The 14,961-nt window shown below is 57.2% G+C and overlaps 2 protein-coding genes across 2 annotated transcripts in view; one reads left to right on the top strand and one right to left on the bottom strand.

Annotated features, from left to right (window-relative positions):
* Window positions 1–10,272, top strand: part of SPTAN1 (spectrin, alpha, non-erythrocytic 1) — an 82,637-nt gene extending 72,365 nt beyond the window's left edge. Inside the window, exons 43-54 of the mRNA XM_011931450.1 lie at window positions 631–790; window positions 1,411–1,487; window positions 2,086–2,295; window positions 2,702–2,998; window positions 4,007–4,119; window positions 4,554–4,571; window positions 6,955–7,009; window positions 8,759–8,955; window positions 9,061–9,114; window positions 9,202–9,348; window positions 9,434–9,581; window positions 9,823–10,272. Of these exons, the coding sequence (XP_011786840.1) occupies window positions 631–790; window positions 1,411–1,487; window positions 2,086–2,295; window positions 2,702–2,998; window positions 4,007–4,119; window positions 4,554–4,571; window positions 6,955–7,009; window positions 8,759–8,955; window positions 9,061–9,114; window positions 9,202–9,348; window positions 9,434–9,581; window positions 9,823–9,948 (1,602 nt within the window). The 3' untranslated portion in view covers window positions 9,949–10,272. The remainder of the gene's footprint in view (window positions 1–630; window positions 791–1,410; window positions 1,488–2,085; window positions 2,296–2,701; window positions 2,999–4,006; window positions 4,120–4,553; window positions 4,572–6,954; window positions 7,010–8,758; window positions 8,956–9,060; window positions 9,115–9,201; window positions 9,349–9,433; window positions 9,582–9,822) is intronic.
* Window positions 10,258–14,961, bottom strand: part of WDR34 (WD repeat domain 34) — a 73,024-nt gene continuing 68,320 nt past the window's right edge. The window contains exons 3-9 of the mRNA XM_011931268.1: window positions 13,474–13,583; window positions 12,851–13,008; window positions 12,242–12,351; window positions 11,684–11,851; window positions 11,280–11,512; window positions 10,833–10,990; window positions 10,258–10,594 (exon numbers count right to left, since the gene is read on the bottom strand). Of these exons, the coding sequence (XP_011786658.1) occupies window positions 10,356–10,594; window positions 10,833–10,990; window positions 11,280–11,512; window positions 11,684–11,851; window positions 12,242–12,351; window positions 12,851–13,008; window positions 13,474–13,583 (1,176 nt within the window). The 3' untranslated portion in view covers window positions 10,258–10,355. The remainder of the gene's footprint in view (window positions 10,595–10,832; window positions 10,991–11,279; window positions 11,513–11,683; window positions 11,852–12,241; window positions 12,352–12,850; window positions 13,009–13,473; window positions 13,584–14,961) is intronic.

Genomic DNA, 14,961 nt, shown 5'->3' with positions numbered 1-14,961 from the left:
CCAGGCTGGTCTTGAACTCCTGGCCTCAAGTGATCTGCGTACCTCAGTCTCCCAGAGTGCTAGGATTACAGGTGTTAGCCACTGTGCCTGGCCCATATTCCTTTAGAATTAATTCCTAGGACTGGCTGGGCACTGTGGCTCACACCTGTAATCCCAGCACTTTGGGAGGCCGAGGTGGGCAGATCACCTGAGGTCAGGAGTTTGAGACCGGCCTGGCCAACATGGTGAAACCCCATCTCTACTAAAAATAAAAAATTAGCTGGGCATGGTGGTGTTCTGTAGTCCCAGCTACTCGGGAGGCTGAGGCAGGAGAATCTCTTGAACCCGGGAGGCGGAGGTTGCAGTGAGCCGAGATCACGTCACTGCACTCCAGCCTGGGCGACAGAGTGAAACTCCGTGTCAAGAAACAGAAAAAGAATTCCTAAAAGTAGAATTGCCAGTACAGTGTATTCATCTGAAGCCTTTGACCGTGTTGCTCTTACAAAAGCCTCACCTATCATTGTTTACCCAGCAGTGGACAGGGGAGCAAGTGGCCCATTTTATAGACGTTTAGAGCCTTTCCAGGGAGGGCATAGTCAGGTAACCACAGCAGGTGAGGCTGACCAGTGTGTGCCTCTCTCCATGGCCTAGAACAATCACCATGAGGAGAACATATCTTCAAAGATGAAGGGCCTGAATGGGAAAGTGTCAGACCTGGAGAAAGCTGCAGCCCAGAGGAAGGCGAAGCTGGATGAGAACTCGGCCTTCCTTCAGTTCAACTGGAAGGCGGATGTGGTGGAGTCCTGGATCGGTGAGCACTGTCGGAAAGGCCCTGAAGAGCCTTCCCAGAGCTGCTCTTTGTCTCCTTCCATGTCATTGGTTTTCTTCTTCAGAGAAGAAACTGATCAGTTGTGGGCATGGCAGAGAACCTACTACCAGGGTAGACCACTGACTGCCAGCTAGAAGGAGACAGTGTCCGGAGGCCAGAGCTGCCGGAGCTGGGCTGGCACCAGGGTTAATAAAAGCCTGTAAATGCTGCTGCAAGCAGAGATGGCATAATGTGACGTCATGACATGAACAAAGTGGGCACAGCAAAGGCACCACTAGCTGCCCTGGTCGGGCACCACCCAGCTCCTGGGTGAGGGGAAACTGGGTCCTGATATCGGGGTCCCCATGTCCTGGGTAGTCCCAGGTTGTAGTAATAGCGAGTGAACTAGAGGACAGGCTGCAAGGAGCTCCTCATGGCACAGATGGAGGCCAGTCCTGGGTGCAGGGAGGGGCCCGCTAATGTGGGTTCTGAGGCTGCAGTTAGGAATATTGGAATTTATGTGTACACAAAAAATGGTTTGTCTGGGTTTTGGTTTTTTTTCTTTTGTAATCCATCTCACTCTACTGAGGAGGGCGGTATATTTTCCACACTTGGTTTTCTAGGTGAAAAGGAGAACAGCTTGAAGACAGATGACTATGGCCGAGACCTGTCTTCTGTGCAGACGCTCCTCACCAAACAGGTCTGCCCTGCCCCTTCATTGGTTGAAATGTATGCAAATAGCATCTCCTGCGAGATGACTGGTGATGTCTTTCACTGACGCATTTAACTATCTTCTGTTAGCCCCTGGGGATCAGCAGGATAAAGATCCTGTCCTGGTCCTCAGAGAGCTTCCAGACTAACTGGGGAAGCAAACACAGAACCAGGCATCTCTGCAGCAGCCTGCTGGGTGCCGACGGGATGGGCACTGCAGGGGCACTCAGTTCTCAGCAGGCGAGGGTTGAAGGGGCAAGCCCTCGTAAGCGAAATCATGAGGGGTGAATGAAAACGGTCAGGGAGAGAGGCAGGGCGACTGTTCTAGGCAGAGCTGGCAGAGATCCCTGGGGCAGAAGAGCTGAAGGCTGGGGTCAGGGAGGTGGGAGGAGGCTGCCGCAGTGATCTGCAGGCTGAAGGAGAGCAGGAAAGGGGGCGTGTGTGACGAAGTATCAGCAGTGTCCAGGCAGACAGTTTGGCTTGGGCATCTGGGGGACATGCTGGCGCCATCTGAGTCGAGGCACTTAGGAAGAGCTAGTTCCAGTCCTGTGGAGCCACCACAAATTGGCTTGTCACTCCTTGTTCAGGAAACTTTTGATGCTGGCCTGCAGGCCTTCCAGCAGGAAGGCATTGCCAACATCACTGCCCTCAAAGATCAACTTCTCGCCGCCAAGCATGTTCAGTCCAAGGCCATCGAGGCCCGGCACGCCTCCCTCATGAAAAGGTGGAGCCAGCTTCTGGCCAACTCAGCCACCCGCAAGAAGAAGCTTCTGGAGGCTCAGAGTCACTTCCGCAAGGTGAGGATGGGGCCGCGTGAAGCTCAGCTGGCCCACAGCTCAGGGAAGGAAGCCCACCTGTCTGCCCAACTCTGCCACTCCCCCGTGAGGAAGCTGCGAGCTCAGTGCAGAGCTTTCGAACATGGGTGTGGCATCAGTTAAAACCAAGGTAAATGAGAGGGTCATGTGAGATCGCCATTCAGAAGCTCGCAGGACAGACTGAAGACAAGGGCAAAGGGTAGGAAGGGGGAAAAAGGCTGGTGAAGACTTGAAGAAGGGGGAGCAGGAGACAGGAGCAGAGGGGAGCTAAGCTCCCACCAGGCTGTGTGCACCTCTGATCCCCAGGAGCCACCGCACCCCACCTCCTGCACTGGGTCGGCATGTCCAGCCCTGGCGACTCCGCTCACTCGGTCACTTCTGCTTCCAGGTGGAGGACCTCTTCCTGACCTTTGCCAAAAAGGCTTCTGCCTTCAACAGCTGGTTTGAAAATGCAGAGGAGGACTTAACAGACCCTGTGCGCTGCAACTCCTTGGAAGAAATCAAAGCTTTGCGTGAGGCCCACGACGCCTTCCGCTCCTCCCTCAGCTCTGCCCAGGCCGACTTCAATCAGCTGGCCGAGCTGGACCGCCAGATCAAGAGCTTCCGTGTAGCCTCCAACCCCTACACCTGGTTCACCATGGAGGCCCTGGAGGAGACCTGGAGGAACCTACAGAAAATCATCAAGGTACACCTCCCGCTGCCCTCAGGAGCTGCCCGGCCTCCCAGAGCCCTTGCTGGGCCCTACTCAGAGCCCACACTTACTGAGTAACGACAGGACAGGGCAGGAGGAAGGAGCATGGTTTCATCAGAAGTTTCCATTTCTTTTTGTTTCCTTGAGACAGGGTCTCTGTCACCTAGACTGCAGTGCAGTGATGCCAACATGGCTCCCTGTAGCCTCAACCTCCCAGGCTCAGGTGGTCCTCTTTTCTGAGCCTCTTAAATAACTGGGACTACAAGTACATGCCACCACGCCTGGCTAATTATTTTAATTTTTGTAGACAGGGTGTTGCTGTGTTGCCCAGGCTGGTCTTGAACTTCTGGCCTCAAACAGTCCTCCTGCCGGAGCCTCCCAAAGTGCTGGGATTACAGGTGTGAGCCACTGTACCCAGCCAGAAGTTTCCAGTTTCCATTTCTTTTTTTTTGAGACGGGAGTCTCAAAGGCTGGAATGCAGTGGCCGGATCTTGACTCACTGCAAGTGCCGCCTCCCCGGTTTATGCCATTCTCCTGCCTCAGCCTCCCGAGTAGCTGGGACTACAGGTGCCTGCCACCTCGCCTGGCTAGTTTTTTTTTTATTTTTTAGTAGAGATGGGGTTTCACCGTGTTAGCCAGGATGGTCTCGATCTCCTGACCTCGTGATCCGCCCGTCTCGGCCTCCCAAAGTGCTGGGATTACAGGCTTGAGCCACCGCGCCCGGCCAGAAGTTTCCATTTCTGACAGTCCAGCAACTCCCTGCTTGACTGACCAGTCGCTTCCCCACCAGGTCCACCTCTTCCTGAAGCACCTGAGGGGTGGGAACAGAGAAAGAACTACCAAGTGCTCTGAGCCGGCCTCATGTCTCCCAGCCTCCTTTCCCTCTCATCTTTGGGGAGGTTCCTTGCAGGGAGGCCACCTCCATCCTGAGCCCATCTGTGAAGGAGGGGCTGGTGTCACTGCCGCAGCAGTATATAGCTTCTGCCCCTCTTTGGCCCTCAGGAGAGGGAGCTGGAGCTGCAGAAGGAACAGCGGCGGCAGGAGGAGAACGACAAGCTGCGCCAGGAGTTTGCCCAGCACGCCAATGCCTTCCACCAGTGGATCCAAGAGACCAGGTGCCAGCCCTCTGGGGCCAGGGGGCAGCAGCATGTCCCTGCTGTGCTTAAGCCCTGGGGAGAGCCTCCAGCCCCAAGGAGGTGGGGGTGCTTTGTGTAAAACCAGAGGCAGCCTGGGAATAAAGCTGGGCTGGCAATGCCTGGTCATGTTTGGAGCCGGGAGTGGGAGCATAGGTAGAGCGGCCTCCCAGTGCTGCATGTCCCAGAGACCAAGTTGCTGGAGCTCCTGGACTGAGTGGGGCCACGCAGGGTGTGTGGTCAGCCCCAGCAGTGACTTGGCGACAGACGATGCAGGGTCTATGCATTGAGTACTGATGTTCTTGCTTTTGTTTTCCTTTCTTTCTTTTGTCTTCTCTCTGTCCCCCATCTCCCCGATTGCTGCTGTTGTCCGGATACCACCTTGTCTCCTGGCTGCTTGGATCTGCTCTCCACAGGACATACCTCCTCGATGGGTTAATATTGTTTTCTTCCTTCTCCGGGCTTGTCGTGTGGGGTCTCGTGCGCTTGCCCCTCTGCCCTTGTCCTGTAGCCTGGCTTGTGGAGGATCCCCGGATGGGCCTTCCTGCCCAGGGCAGGCTGCACTTCCCCTCCCACCTTGCCCGTCACCTGACGAGGAGCGTGTTTCTTGCCCCATAGCCCATGGTCCCGGGTCCCCGATAGAGCCTTCAAGCCAGGGGGAGCTACCCTTGCCTCACTGAGCAATTCCCAGGGCTCACTTTGGGTAGGGAAGGTGATAAAGCACGAAGGCCAGAGCTGGAGTCCAGGGGCCCTGAGAACCCCCACGCCTGTCCAGCCACCGGGCTCTGTTGGGCTCTCACCGCTGTTTCCACAGCGTGTCCAACAGTGGTCAGTGGGCATGAAGCAGATGGCAATGTTGGGGGCTCAGGCAGGGTACAGTAAGTTCACAGCTGAGAAGGGCTGGGCACTGACACCTCCCAAGTAGCTGAGGCTGCCACTTTACTTTCCTGGGGTCAGGGAGGGTAAGAACTGTCCGCCCTAATAGAAGGCAAAAATGCCCCCGTTACGATGTGATAGACAGGACGTGGGAGGAGCCCCAGGGAGGAGCAGAGCTGTCCCACCCAGTCCCGGCGGGGGCTTCTCTGCTCGGCCTGGGGCCTCTCCCTGGGCGGGTCACCTTTGTGATCTGCCAAGTCCGCTGTGAAAGCCAGGGCTGGTGGGACTGGAGTGGCTTAGCCTGCACTTCTGAGGCTCAGCACACAGGCCTATCAAGCCTGTATAGGCGGCCAGGGGAAAAACAGACGCCTCCAGCCGGGCCACACATTCTGATGGCAGAGCAGCTGGGGACGTAGGGATCGCAGTTTCCGGCCTGTGCCCGTAGGACACCCTGGCCACCTGACTCCCCTCCCTGCCCCATGGCTGTGTCTGCTGGTCTTGTTCTTGTCTCCATGAGGTCATGAGGTGCCACGCTTCCCTCACCTTATGGCTCCTCCCAAGCCCTGCCCTTCTTGCCCATTCCTAGTGTGAGCTGCCTGGGGTGAGCCATTGGGCCTGCTGCCTCCAGGTACCCGCCGGGCACCAGGTTGCCCTTGCCTGCGCCCTGCCAGCTTGGGCCTTGTGTGTGTCTGTTGCAGTGTGCTCTTGCCTCCCCTCCCTTTGGTGTATTCATTTGGTTTCTTTTCTTTGACTAGCATAGCATATCGTCGGGTCATTCGTGTCTATCAGTATGAAGTTGGGGATGATCTGTCTGGAAGGTTTTTCTCCTTATTTCTCTTCTTACCTCACTGTGGCTTTACTGATGCACTCTTGACATCCCCAGGCGGCTCCACCCTGACTAACCTGCCGCCCTCGGCCGCTTGGGAAGGAGGGGTCTGTCCTCCCACTGCACCGGCACCCAGCCTCCTGCCCCCAGGTCCTGGGGGGCATTTTCCCCGGGGGTACATGGCGTGACTGTGAGTCTGACCTGCTGGGGTAGGAGGAAGCCTGGTGCCTTGCCTTGCTAGAGCACTTTGAACTTGGGGAGATTGCAGAGCTAACCCTGGCTCGCTGGGTTTTAAAAGGGTAGGCTGGGGTGAATGTGGGTACAGGGGAGCTTGGGCTAAAACCCCACCAAGGCCATACACCCCGTGTGAATCTGTCCCTGCACGTCCCTAACTTGTTTGTCGTCTTTGTTTACTGGTAGCCTCTGTGACCTGGCACTGTTCTCTTGGGAAGGAGGTTCCCCAAAGCCCATCTGCTCTCAGAACTTGATCCTAGAGAGGAGGCTGCCTCCCTGGCTGTGTCTAGAGGATGAAACCGGGATCTGGGGCTTAGTCACAGCCATCCCTCCTTTTGGCACAGTTGGTCGTGATCTCCCAGCACTCCACTTGTGTCCTTTGTCTGCAGGGTCGTGCTCTCATTCCCCCTAGAATGGGGCTCCCTCCTCAGGAACCTTGCCAGGACACTCCAGGGTTTCTATGGGGAGGCTGTCAGGTTCTCAGCCTCCCCTCTGCCCTGAGGTCTCCCGTCTGTCAGGTGTCAGGGTGTCCCATCCCCTCCATGGCTGCAGAGAGGATGCTCAGACAGGCTTGCAGCTGCCCTGCACCCATGGGGGAATTTAAACTCCATTCCTGAGTCATCCTGGCCCTGGGAGCAAGACGAGTGGGCTCAGCCCTAGCCCACACCAACATAGCAGCTTCCCATCTCTAAAATGGGAGAAATGCTCCCTGCCCTCCCTGGATTCCTGGGGCCCATTAGGTAAAGATGGCCAATTGCAGTTAGGTTCAGTTCCCTTAAAAGGAATGTGAGGTTGCCAGGCACTGCTCTGAGAGAAGGTTCATTCTGAGCTCTCGGCCAGCTGGGAGCAGGCCCTTTTCCTTACTGTCCTTCTGTGTCTAGGTCCTGCATGGTGGAAGAGTCGGGGACCCTCGAATCCCAGCTTGAAGCTACCAAAGTAAGTGCCCATGGGGCTGTGGCCCAGCAGAGACCCCACACCCAGCCAGCCACCCCCCAGGCTACCCCTTCCCTTCCTGGTTTAAAGTCAGGAACCAGATGTGTTATTGTTCTCTTTTCCCTTGGCCTAAAGCAGTCTAGGGCTCTTCACTCTCTCTCTCTTTCTCTTTTCTTTTTTCTTTCTTCATGGAGTCTCATTCTGCTGCCCAGGCTGGAGTGCAGTGGTGTGATCTTGACTCACTGCAACCTCCACCTCCTGGGTTCAAGCGATTCTCCTGCCTCAGCCTCTCCCAAACAGCTGGACTACAGATGTGCCACCATGCCCGGCTAATTTTTGTTTCTTTTTAATTATCTTTTGAGATGGAGTTTCACTCTTGTTGCCCAGGCTGGAGTGCAGTGAGCATGGTCTTGGCTCATTGCAACCTCCACCTCCTGGGTTCAAGTGATCCTCCTGCCTCAACCTCCCAAGTAGCTGGGATTACAGGCGCCCACCACCACACCTGGGTCGTTTTTGTATTTTTTTGTAGAGACAGGGTTTCATCACGTTGGCCAGGCAGACTGGTCTGGAACTCCTGACCTCAGGTGATCTATCCGCCTCAGCTTCCCAAAGTGCTGGAATTATAAGCATGAGGCCACACCTGGCCTAATTTTTATGTTTTTAGTAGAGACAGTGTTTTGCCATATCGGTCAGGATGGAGTTGCCATCCAATTCCTGATCTCCAGTGATCTGTCCGCCTCGGCCTCCCAAAGTGCTGGGATTACAGGCGTGAGCTACCGCTCCCTACCGAGGGCTCTTCACTTTAAAGGAAGTCTGGGGCTGGGTGTGGTGACTCACCCCTGTAATCCCAGCACTTTGGGAAGCTGAGACGGGGTGGACTGCTTGAAGTCAGGAGTTCGAGACCAGCTTGGCCAACATGGTGAAACCCCATCTCTACTGAAAATACAAAATATTAGCTGGTTGTGGTGGCAGGCACCTATAATCCCAGCTACTCAGGAGGCTAAGGTAAGAGAATCACTTGATTCTGGGATGCAGAGGTTGCAGTGACCTGAGATCAGGCCATTGCACTCCAACCTGGGTGACAAGAGCGAAACTCCATCTGAAAAAAAATTAAGTCTTTGGGCACGGTGGCCCACACCTGCCCAAAGTCCAGCACGGGCAACGTAGCAAGACCTTGTCTTAAAAATAAGGCTGGGTGCAGTGGCTCATGCCTGTAATCCCAGAACTTTGGGAGGCCAAGACAGGCGGATCACTTGAGCCTAGGAGTTCAAGACCAGCCTGGTCAATGCAGTGAAACTTCACTTCTACTAAAAATACAAAACTTAGGTGGGTGTGGTGGTGGGCGCCTGTAATTCCAGCTACTCAGGAGACTGAGGCAGGAGAATCACTTGGACCTGGGAGGTTGCAGTGAGCTGAGATTGCGCCACTGCACTCTAGCCTAGGTGACAGAGTGAGACTCCATCTCAAAACAAAATTAAAAATAAAAATCTTTGGCCATTGCTTCCTGGAGTCCTCACCGCACTTACCCTCAGTGTGCACTGCCCACCCTCACATTGAAAGTCTCTCCTCCTGCTGAGGTGGTTGGGATTTCTTCAGCCTCACCCCATCCCACTATTCCTATTCTAAAACGTTCTTGTTTTAAGAGGTCTCAGGCCAGGCCTGGAGCCGGAACCAGAGGGCAGTAAGTGGCTCCTGGGCTGGTGACTGAGCTGAGGGCCCCTGTCTGAGCATTTGTGCTCCCCGCCCCTGCAGCGCAAGCACCAGGAAATCCGAGCCATGAGAAGTCAGCTCAAAAAGATTGAGGACCTGGGGGCCGCCATGGAGGAGGCCCTCATCCTGGACAACAAGTACACGGAGCACAGCACCGTGGGCCTGGCCCAGCAGTGGGACCAGCTGGACCAGCTGGGCATGCGCATGCAGCACAACCTGGAGCAGCAGATCCAGGCCAGGTACCCAGGAGGGCTGTGGGCCAGGCTCAGCCCGGAGCCCAGGGAGGAAAAGACAGTCACCTGCTATGTGGAGGGTCTGCTCCCTAATTTCTGTTTTTCTTCCAGGAACACAACAGGTGTGACTGAGGAGGCCCTCAAAGAATTCAGCATGATGTTTAAGTGAGTTCAGCCCTACTCGCCCTGGCTGGGTGGGGGGTGTTCGGCAGCAGGGCTGCGTGCTGAGCTGCCCTCGGCTTTGTACTGCAGACACTTTGACAAGGACAAGTCTGGCAGGCTGAACCATCAGGAGTTCAAATCTTGCCTGCGCTCCCTGGGCTATGACCTGCCCATGGTGGAGGAAGGGGAACCTGACCCTGAGTTTGAGGCAATCCTGGACACGGTGGATCCCAACAGGTAGGCCTTAGGCTGGGTGCTGTGAGCCTCCACCCTGAGCACCCACCTGCCCTCCCTGCTCAGGCTCTTGCTCCTCCCCTCCTAGAGATGGCCACGTCTCCCTGCAAGAATACATGGCTTTCATGATCAGCCGTGAAACCGAGAACGTCAAGTCCAGCGAGGAGATCGAGAGCGCCTTCCGGGCCCTCAGCTCAGAGGGAAAGCCTTATGTGACCAAGGAGGAACTCTACCAGGTATGGGCCTCAGGAGGTGGGTGAAGAGGTGTCCTTTGGAAAACTAAAGCCACATCTGTGGCAGAGCCGAGTCTGGGGCAACAGGCCGTGCACTGGGTACAGGAGTTTTCTCCCCATTTACACATCAAACTCAGTATGGAAGTCCTGGATCTGCTCGTAGCAGCAGCTCTGAGATCTGGGAGGTCAGGTTTGAAGTGGGTGCAGCTGGCTCAGACACCAGGTGCGGTCTCTTACCCCACAGAACCTGACCCGGGAACAAGCCGACTACTGCGTCTCCCACATGAAGCCCTACGTGGACGGCAAGGGCCGTGAGCTCCCCACTGCATTCGACTACGTGGAGTTCACCCGCTCGCTCTTTGTGAACTGAGCCGCTCCCTGGGTCACCCGCCCCTCGCTGCCTGCCCCACGTCGCCTTGCTGCATGTCCACTCCTCTGTGTGCTCTCACTTTCCACTGTAACCTTAAGCCTGCTTAGCTTGGAATAAGACTTAGTAGAAAATGGTGCTTCACTAACCCGCTTCCGGTCCAGTCACAATCACTATGTCACTGTGGGGACCCAGATCCACGTCTTGAAGCAGCTGCCCTCATTCCGACTTCAGAAAATCAAAGCAGCTGGCTCTTCCCCTTGTTCTCCCACCCTCCCCCAAATCTGTTTCATGTAAAAGACAAATAAATGATGACTTCCCCCAAAACTTTTTGCTTTTCTTCATTCAGCTTGTTGTGAGAAACATAAGGCTCGGCACAGCGAAGGCTTGCACCCGCCTCCCGGGACCCCTCAGGTGGCCACTTCTGCTGCCAGGCGGTCCAGGTCCTCAGCTTCCCGGGGCCCTTGTTCCGTGAACTCTGTGCTCAGCTGCCACACCTTTACTGTGCCCTGGGCATCGCCCGCAGCCAAGAGCTGAGTCTGTTGGCTGTTGAACTCCAGACAGTAGACAGGGCTTTCATCCTGGGTTTGCTTGATCAAAACTGTGGGTTTCTGGGAGCTTTTCTGGAGATCAAACAGCTGCACGTCACCTGCAAAGACAGATACATGGAGTAAGAGAAACTCTAGAGACCAACCACACGGCAGGAAAAGGCTAACGCCTGGGTTCAATCCTGTCGTGTGCAGCCACGGTTGCTTTGAGTTGGGCTGCTGGAGGGAAGCCGTCCTCACCCCCACGTGCAGTCTTTCCCCAACCCAGAACCCCAGGTACAAGCAGGGGCCAGACCACCCACCCCTTAAAGAGATCCAGGCCTGGCGGCCCCTTCCTACCTTCGCCAGAGGCAGCTGCAAAAACCAAGGGCCGCACTGGGGACCAGCGCACAGCAAACAGATACTTGAGGGAGAGCTGCAGCGAGGTCAGGGGAGGGGCCTGCAGCATGGAGTACAGGTGGACATGCCCGTCGGTCCCAGCGCTCAGGAAGAGATTCCTAGATAGGATGCAGGGGGCCAGGCAAGGGAATCAGTGCTGGGGTCTGGGTGGTGCTGGCCCCCAACACCAGAACCCTCCTGGGCTACCAAGCTCATGAAGAGTCTCCCGGGTCCCTGAGCCTGGAGCTGGTCCTCTCATTAGAGGGATGATGCCTGGGCCAACCACCAAAGACCTGGACAGGGTCTCGGGTGGGCAGAAGGCAAGCACTTGAAGCAGTTCATCATGAGGCTTGGCAGGCTAGACACCTGCAGGGCAGGGATGCCCTGGCCCAGGCCTCCCCTGCCTACCTGTGGAAGGGGGAACAGCTCACAGCGTAGATGGGACCACCGTGGGGGGAGAAGGTAAACTGTGCCGGGGCCCGCAGGGGCACAGAGCTGGGCATCCGCGTGAGGGCTGCCTCTCCAGCTGCCAGGGAACACTTGAGTGGGAAGCCACCTTCCGTGCCCAGAATGAACAGCCTCGGGTCAAAGCTGGAGAAGGCCACTGCCGTGGCACCCACCTCGGTCTCCCCCTGGGGATGCTGTGGAGAAACGGCAGCAGCAGGGTCAGAGCCAAGGGCATCACATGGCACTGTCGCAACAGAGCCAGAGAACAGGAGGGACGACCACAGCAAGTTGGGCCCACTGGCCACACCTTCCCGCCCCCAAGGCTCTCCGGCGCAGGCCAAGGCAGTTTCCGGGCGCCCACGTACCTTCTTTAGCTTGGTGCTCCGTGGCAGTTGCTGCATGACCAGGGCGAAGCCCTCCGTGAGCTGCAGCTGGCCCGCCCCGACGCCACGCCACAGCAGCACCTTCCCGTCGGTGGCTACACTCAGCACCTGGAAGCGGTGGCTGTGCCCGGGCTCGGGCAGCCACACCACCTGAGATGACAGTGTGCAGGGCCAGGATGGAGACAAGGGACACCTGGCCCAGGTGTTACACTCCACCCCTACCCTCCCTCTCTTCCAGGAAAAAAGGAATTATCAGGGAGGCCCGAGAGCCAGGCTCACCCACCAGGGGGCAGGCCCAGAGGGTTCCCAGGGCCCTCTCCAGTCCCAGAATCCCAGTGCCGCTCACTCGGTGCCTGCAGAGGAGGCTGGGAATGGCCACAGGGCCCTGGGAGTGGCTCCTGAGGGGGGTGACTCATGCTGTGGGAGCTCTGAGAATGCAGGAGGCAACTGCCAACGCCCGGGTGACCCTCCTAGGAGAGTGGGTGCCCTCTCCCCAGCTCTGTCTCAGGGGCCACCCCGCCCGGCAGCCCCTGCCCTGACCTGGGACACAGGGTCTGTGTGGGTGTCATCCGTCAGGCCTGTGCGCCACAGCAGCGGGTCCTCAGGACGGCTCAGGTCCCATACCAGCACCTCGCCACTGTACAGCCCTCCTGCAGGGACAGTGGGCCTGGGCAGAGGCTCAGCCCCACCCTCAGCCTGGTTTCCTGGCCAAGCACCCGCCCTGGCCCACCCACAGGGCCAGGTGGCAGAGCCACTTGGCTGGAAGTCATCCCCGCAGAGGGAGAGTCCTAGCCCCCAGCTCCCCTGCTGTACCCCAGGGAGCTTTGCCAGACACCCCTGCCCTGCACCTGGCAGCTCCCTCCAGCACTGCCTGCCCCTTACCACTGATGGCTTCCCAAGGGCACCTGCCTCTTCTGGCCTCTCCACAGCCCCCTGGCCCCGACCGTGGACCCCTTCCAGACTCCTCCTCCGAGTTCCACCCCCTCAGGCCTCACCACAGACCTTCACCTGGGCTCCAGGCTGAGGGGGGTCAGGGCCTGCCTTTCTGTCTCCGGGCCAAAGGGCCCATGAAAAGCTCCCTTGTGTGCCTCTGCAGGGTGGGAAGCTGAGTCCTGAGAGCAGAGGAGGCAGAGGCAGCAGGTAGCTCACCTGCGACATGGGAGGGCTGCGTGGGGTGGAAAGCCAGACACAGGACAGCGCTGGGGACCTCCACCACGGCCGACGGCTGCCGGGGACTCAGGCCTCGTCGGTCCAGGTTCCAGGCACACACGAAGGACTTAAGCGTGCTCCAGTCCCCATGGTCCAGCCTGCACACGGACACGCCTGAGCTGGCTGTGCCCCTGGGTGGGGCTCCTATCACCCACCCCACCTCTCTCCCCACTAGCCCCCGACACATTCGCTGTGTCCTTGTCACCACTAGACACTACTCTGGGTATTGAAGTGGCCCACGCTCCACTCTAGCACCCCAAGGGCATGACATTCTCTGGAAAACGGTCCCCAGGCACCAAGGATGGTCCATGCCATGCAGGATGGGGAAGCAGCGAGGCAGACAGGCCCAGGGCCGCAGGGCAGGGGGGAGGGCGGTCCTGGCACTCAGCCCCACTGACTGCTCTTCTCCTGCCACTTGTCAACCCCGCCCAGGAAGCCTTAAGAAGAGACTCCCAGGATGGCCAAACTCTTAGAACCAGCTCTTCCCTGTGCAGCTACAGAGACAAGGCCCAGCGAGGGTCCTGGAGTGGCACACCGCCCTCACCGGCCCCACTGCCACTCACCTGCCGTAGGCACAGGCCACCACGGAGCCAGTGGAGTTCCAGGAGATGCCGGTCACATGCAGACCCTGTGCTTGGGCTGGGGGGTAGCCCAGGGTATACAGACAAGACACCTGCGGAGACATCCCCAACCCTGAGTCCCAAAGCCACCAGCAGAGGGCCTCATGACTGCCTGACCGAAAACCCCACCTCGGCCAGGCCACGTTGGCCCCAGAGGCCCTCAAGTCCATCGGCCAGGCCTAGAGGAAAATGTGGAGCGTTCATCCCCACATCTGTCCCAGCAGGATGCTTCCAACAGCCCAGAAGGCATGGCCTGAGAAGCAAGGCCGACCAGGCTCCTGCCCAGAGCAGCAACTGCCCTCACAGGCGCACTCCACAGTTTCCAAGCCTCAGGGGCTGTAGTAGGAAGGTAGGGATGGCTGCCAGCAGCATAAAAATGCCCAACATGGCCGAGTGGGACACTCGACAAGGAGTCAAGCAAACCATCCAATGTCACATTGTGCTACACGCACATGATTTTGTGGTGGTGGTGGCGGTTAGTCGGTTGGTTTTCTTTTTTGAGACAGAGTCTCACTCTGTGGTCCAGGCTGGAGTGCAATGGTGCAATCTCCGCTCACTGCAACCTCCACCTCCCAGGTTCAAGTGATCCTCATGCCTCAGCCTCCCAAGTAGTTGGGACTACAGGCATGCATCACCACACCCGGCTAATTTTTGTGTGTATGTGTGTGTGTGTATATGTATATATGTATATATATATATATATATATTTTTTTTTTAAGAGACAGAGTCTTGCTGTGTCGCCCAGGTTGGAGTACAGTGGTGCGGTCTCTGCTCACTGCAACCTCCGTCTCCTGGGTTCCTGCCATTCTCCTGCCTCAGCCTCTGGAGTAGCTGGGACTACAGGCACCCGCCACCACGCCTGGCTAATTTTTTGTATTTTTAGTAGAGATGGGGCTTCACTGTGTTAGCCAGGATGGTCTCGATCTCCTGACCTTGTGATCCACCCGCCTCAGCCTCCCAAAGTGATGGGATTACAGGCGTGAACCACTGCACCCAGCCTAATTGTTGTATTTTTAGCAAAGATGGGGTTTCACCATGTTGCCCAGGTTAGTCTCGAACTCCTGACCTCAGGTGATCCGCCTGCCTCGGTTCCCCAAAGTGCTGGGATAACAGGCGTGAGCCACAGTGCCCAGCTGCACACAATTTTTTGTCTAGCTCTGGCATCTCGCTTTCAGTTCCCAGCCGGCCACAGCCACATGTGAGGAGGCTGACAACCAGCCTAGCCAGGGGTAGGCACCAGCTGCCCAGGAAGTAGTGTGTGCCAGGAATCCAAACAGCCTCCCAGATCCTCTGACATTTCAGATCTGTTGACCTCATGATTCTACATAAAGAAACTATCCGGCCGGGCGCGGTGGCTCAAGCCTGTAATCCCAGCACTTTGGGAGGCCGAGACGGGCGGATCACGAGGTCAGGAGATCGAGACCATCCTGG

This window comes from Colobus angolensis, unplaced genomic scaffold (genome assembly GCF_000951035.1).
Source record: "Colobus angolensis palliatus isolate OR3802 unplaced genomic scaffold, Cang.pa_1.0 Scaffold9, whole genome shotgun sequence".
NCBI lineage: Eukaryota > Metazoa > Chordata > Mammalia > Primates > Cercopithecidae > Colobus > Colobus angolensis.
This window is presented reverse-complemented; position numbering and strand designations above follow the sequence as displayed.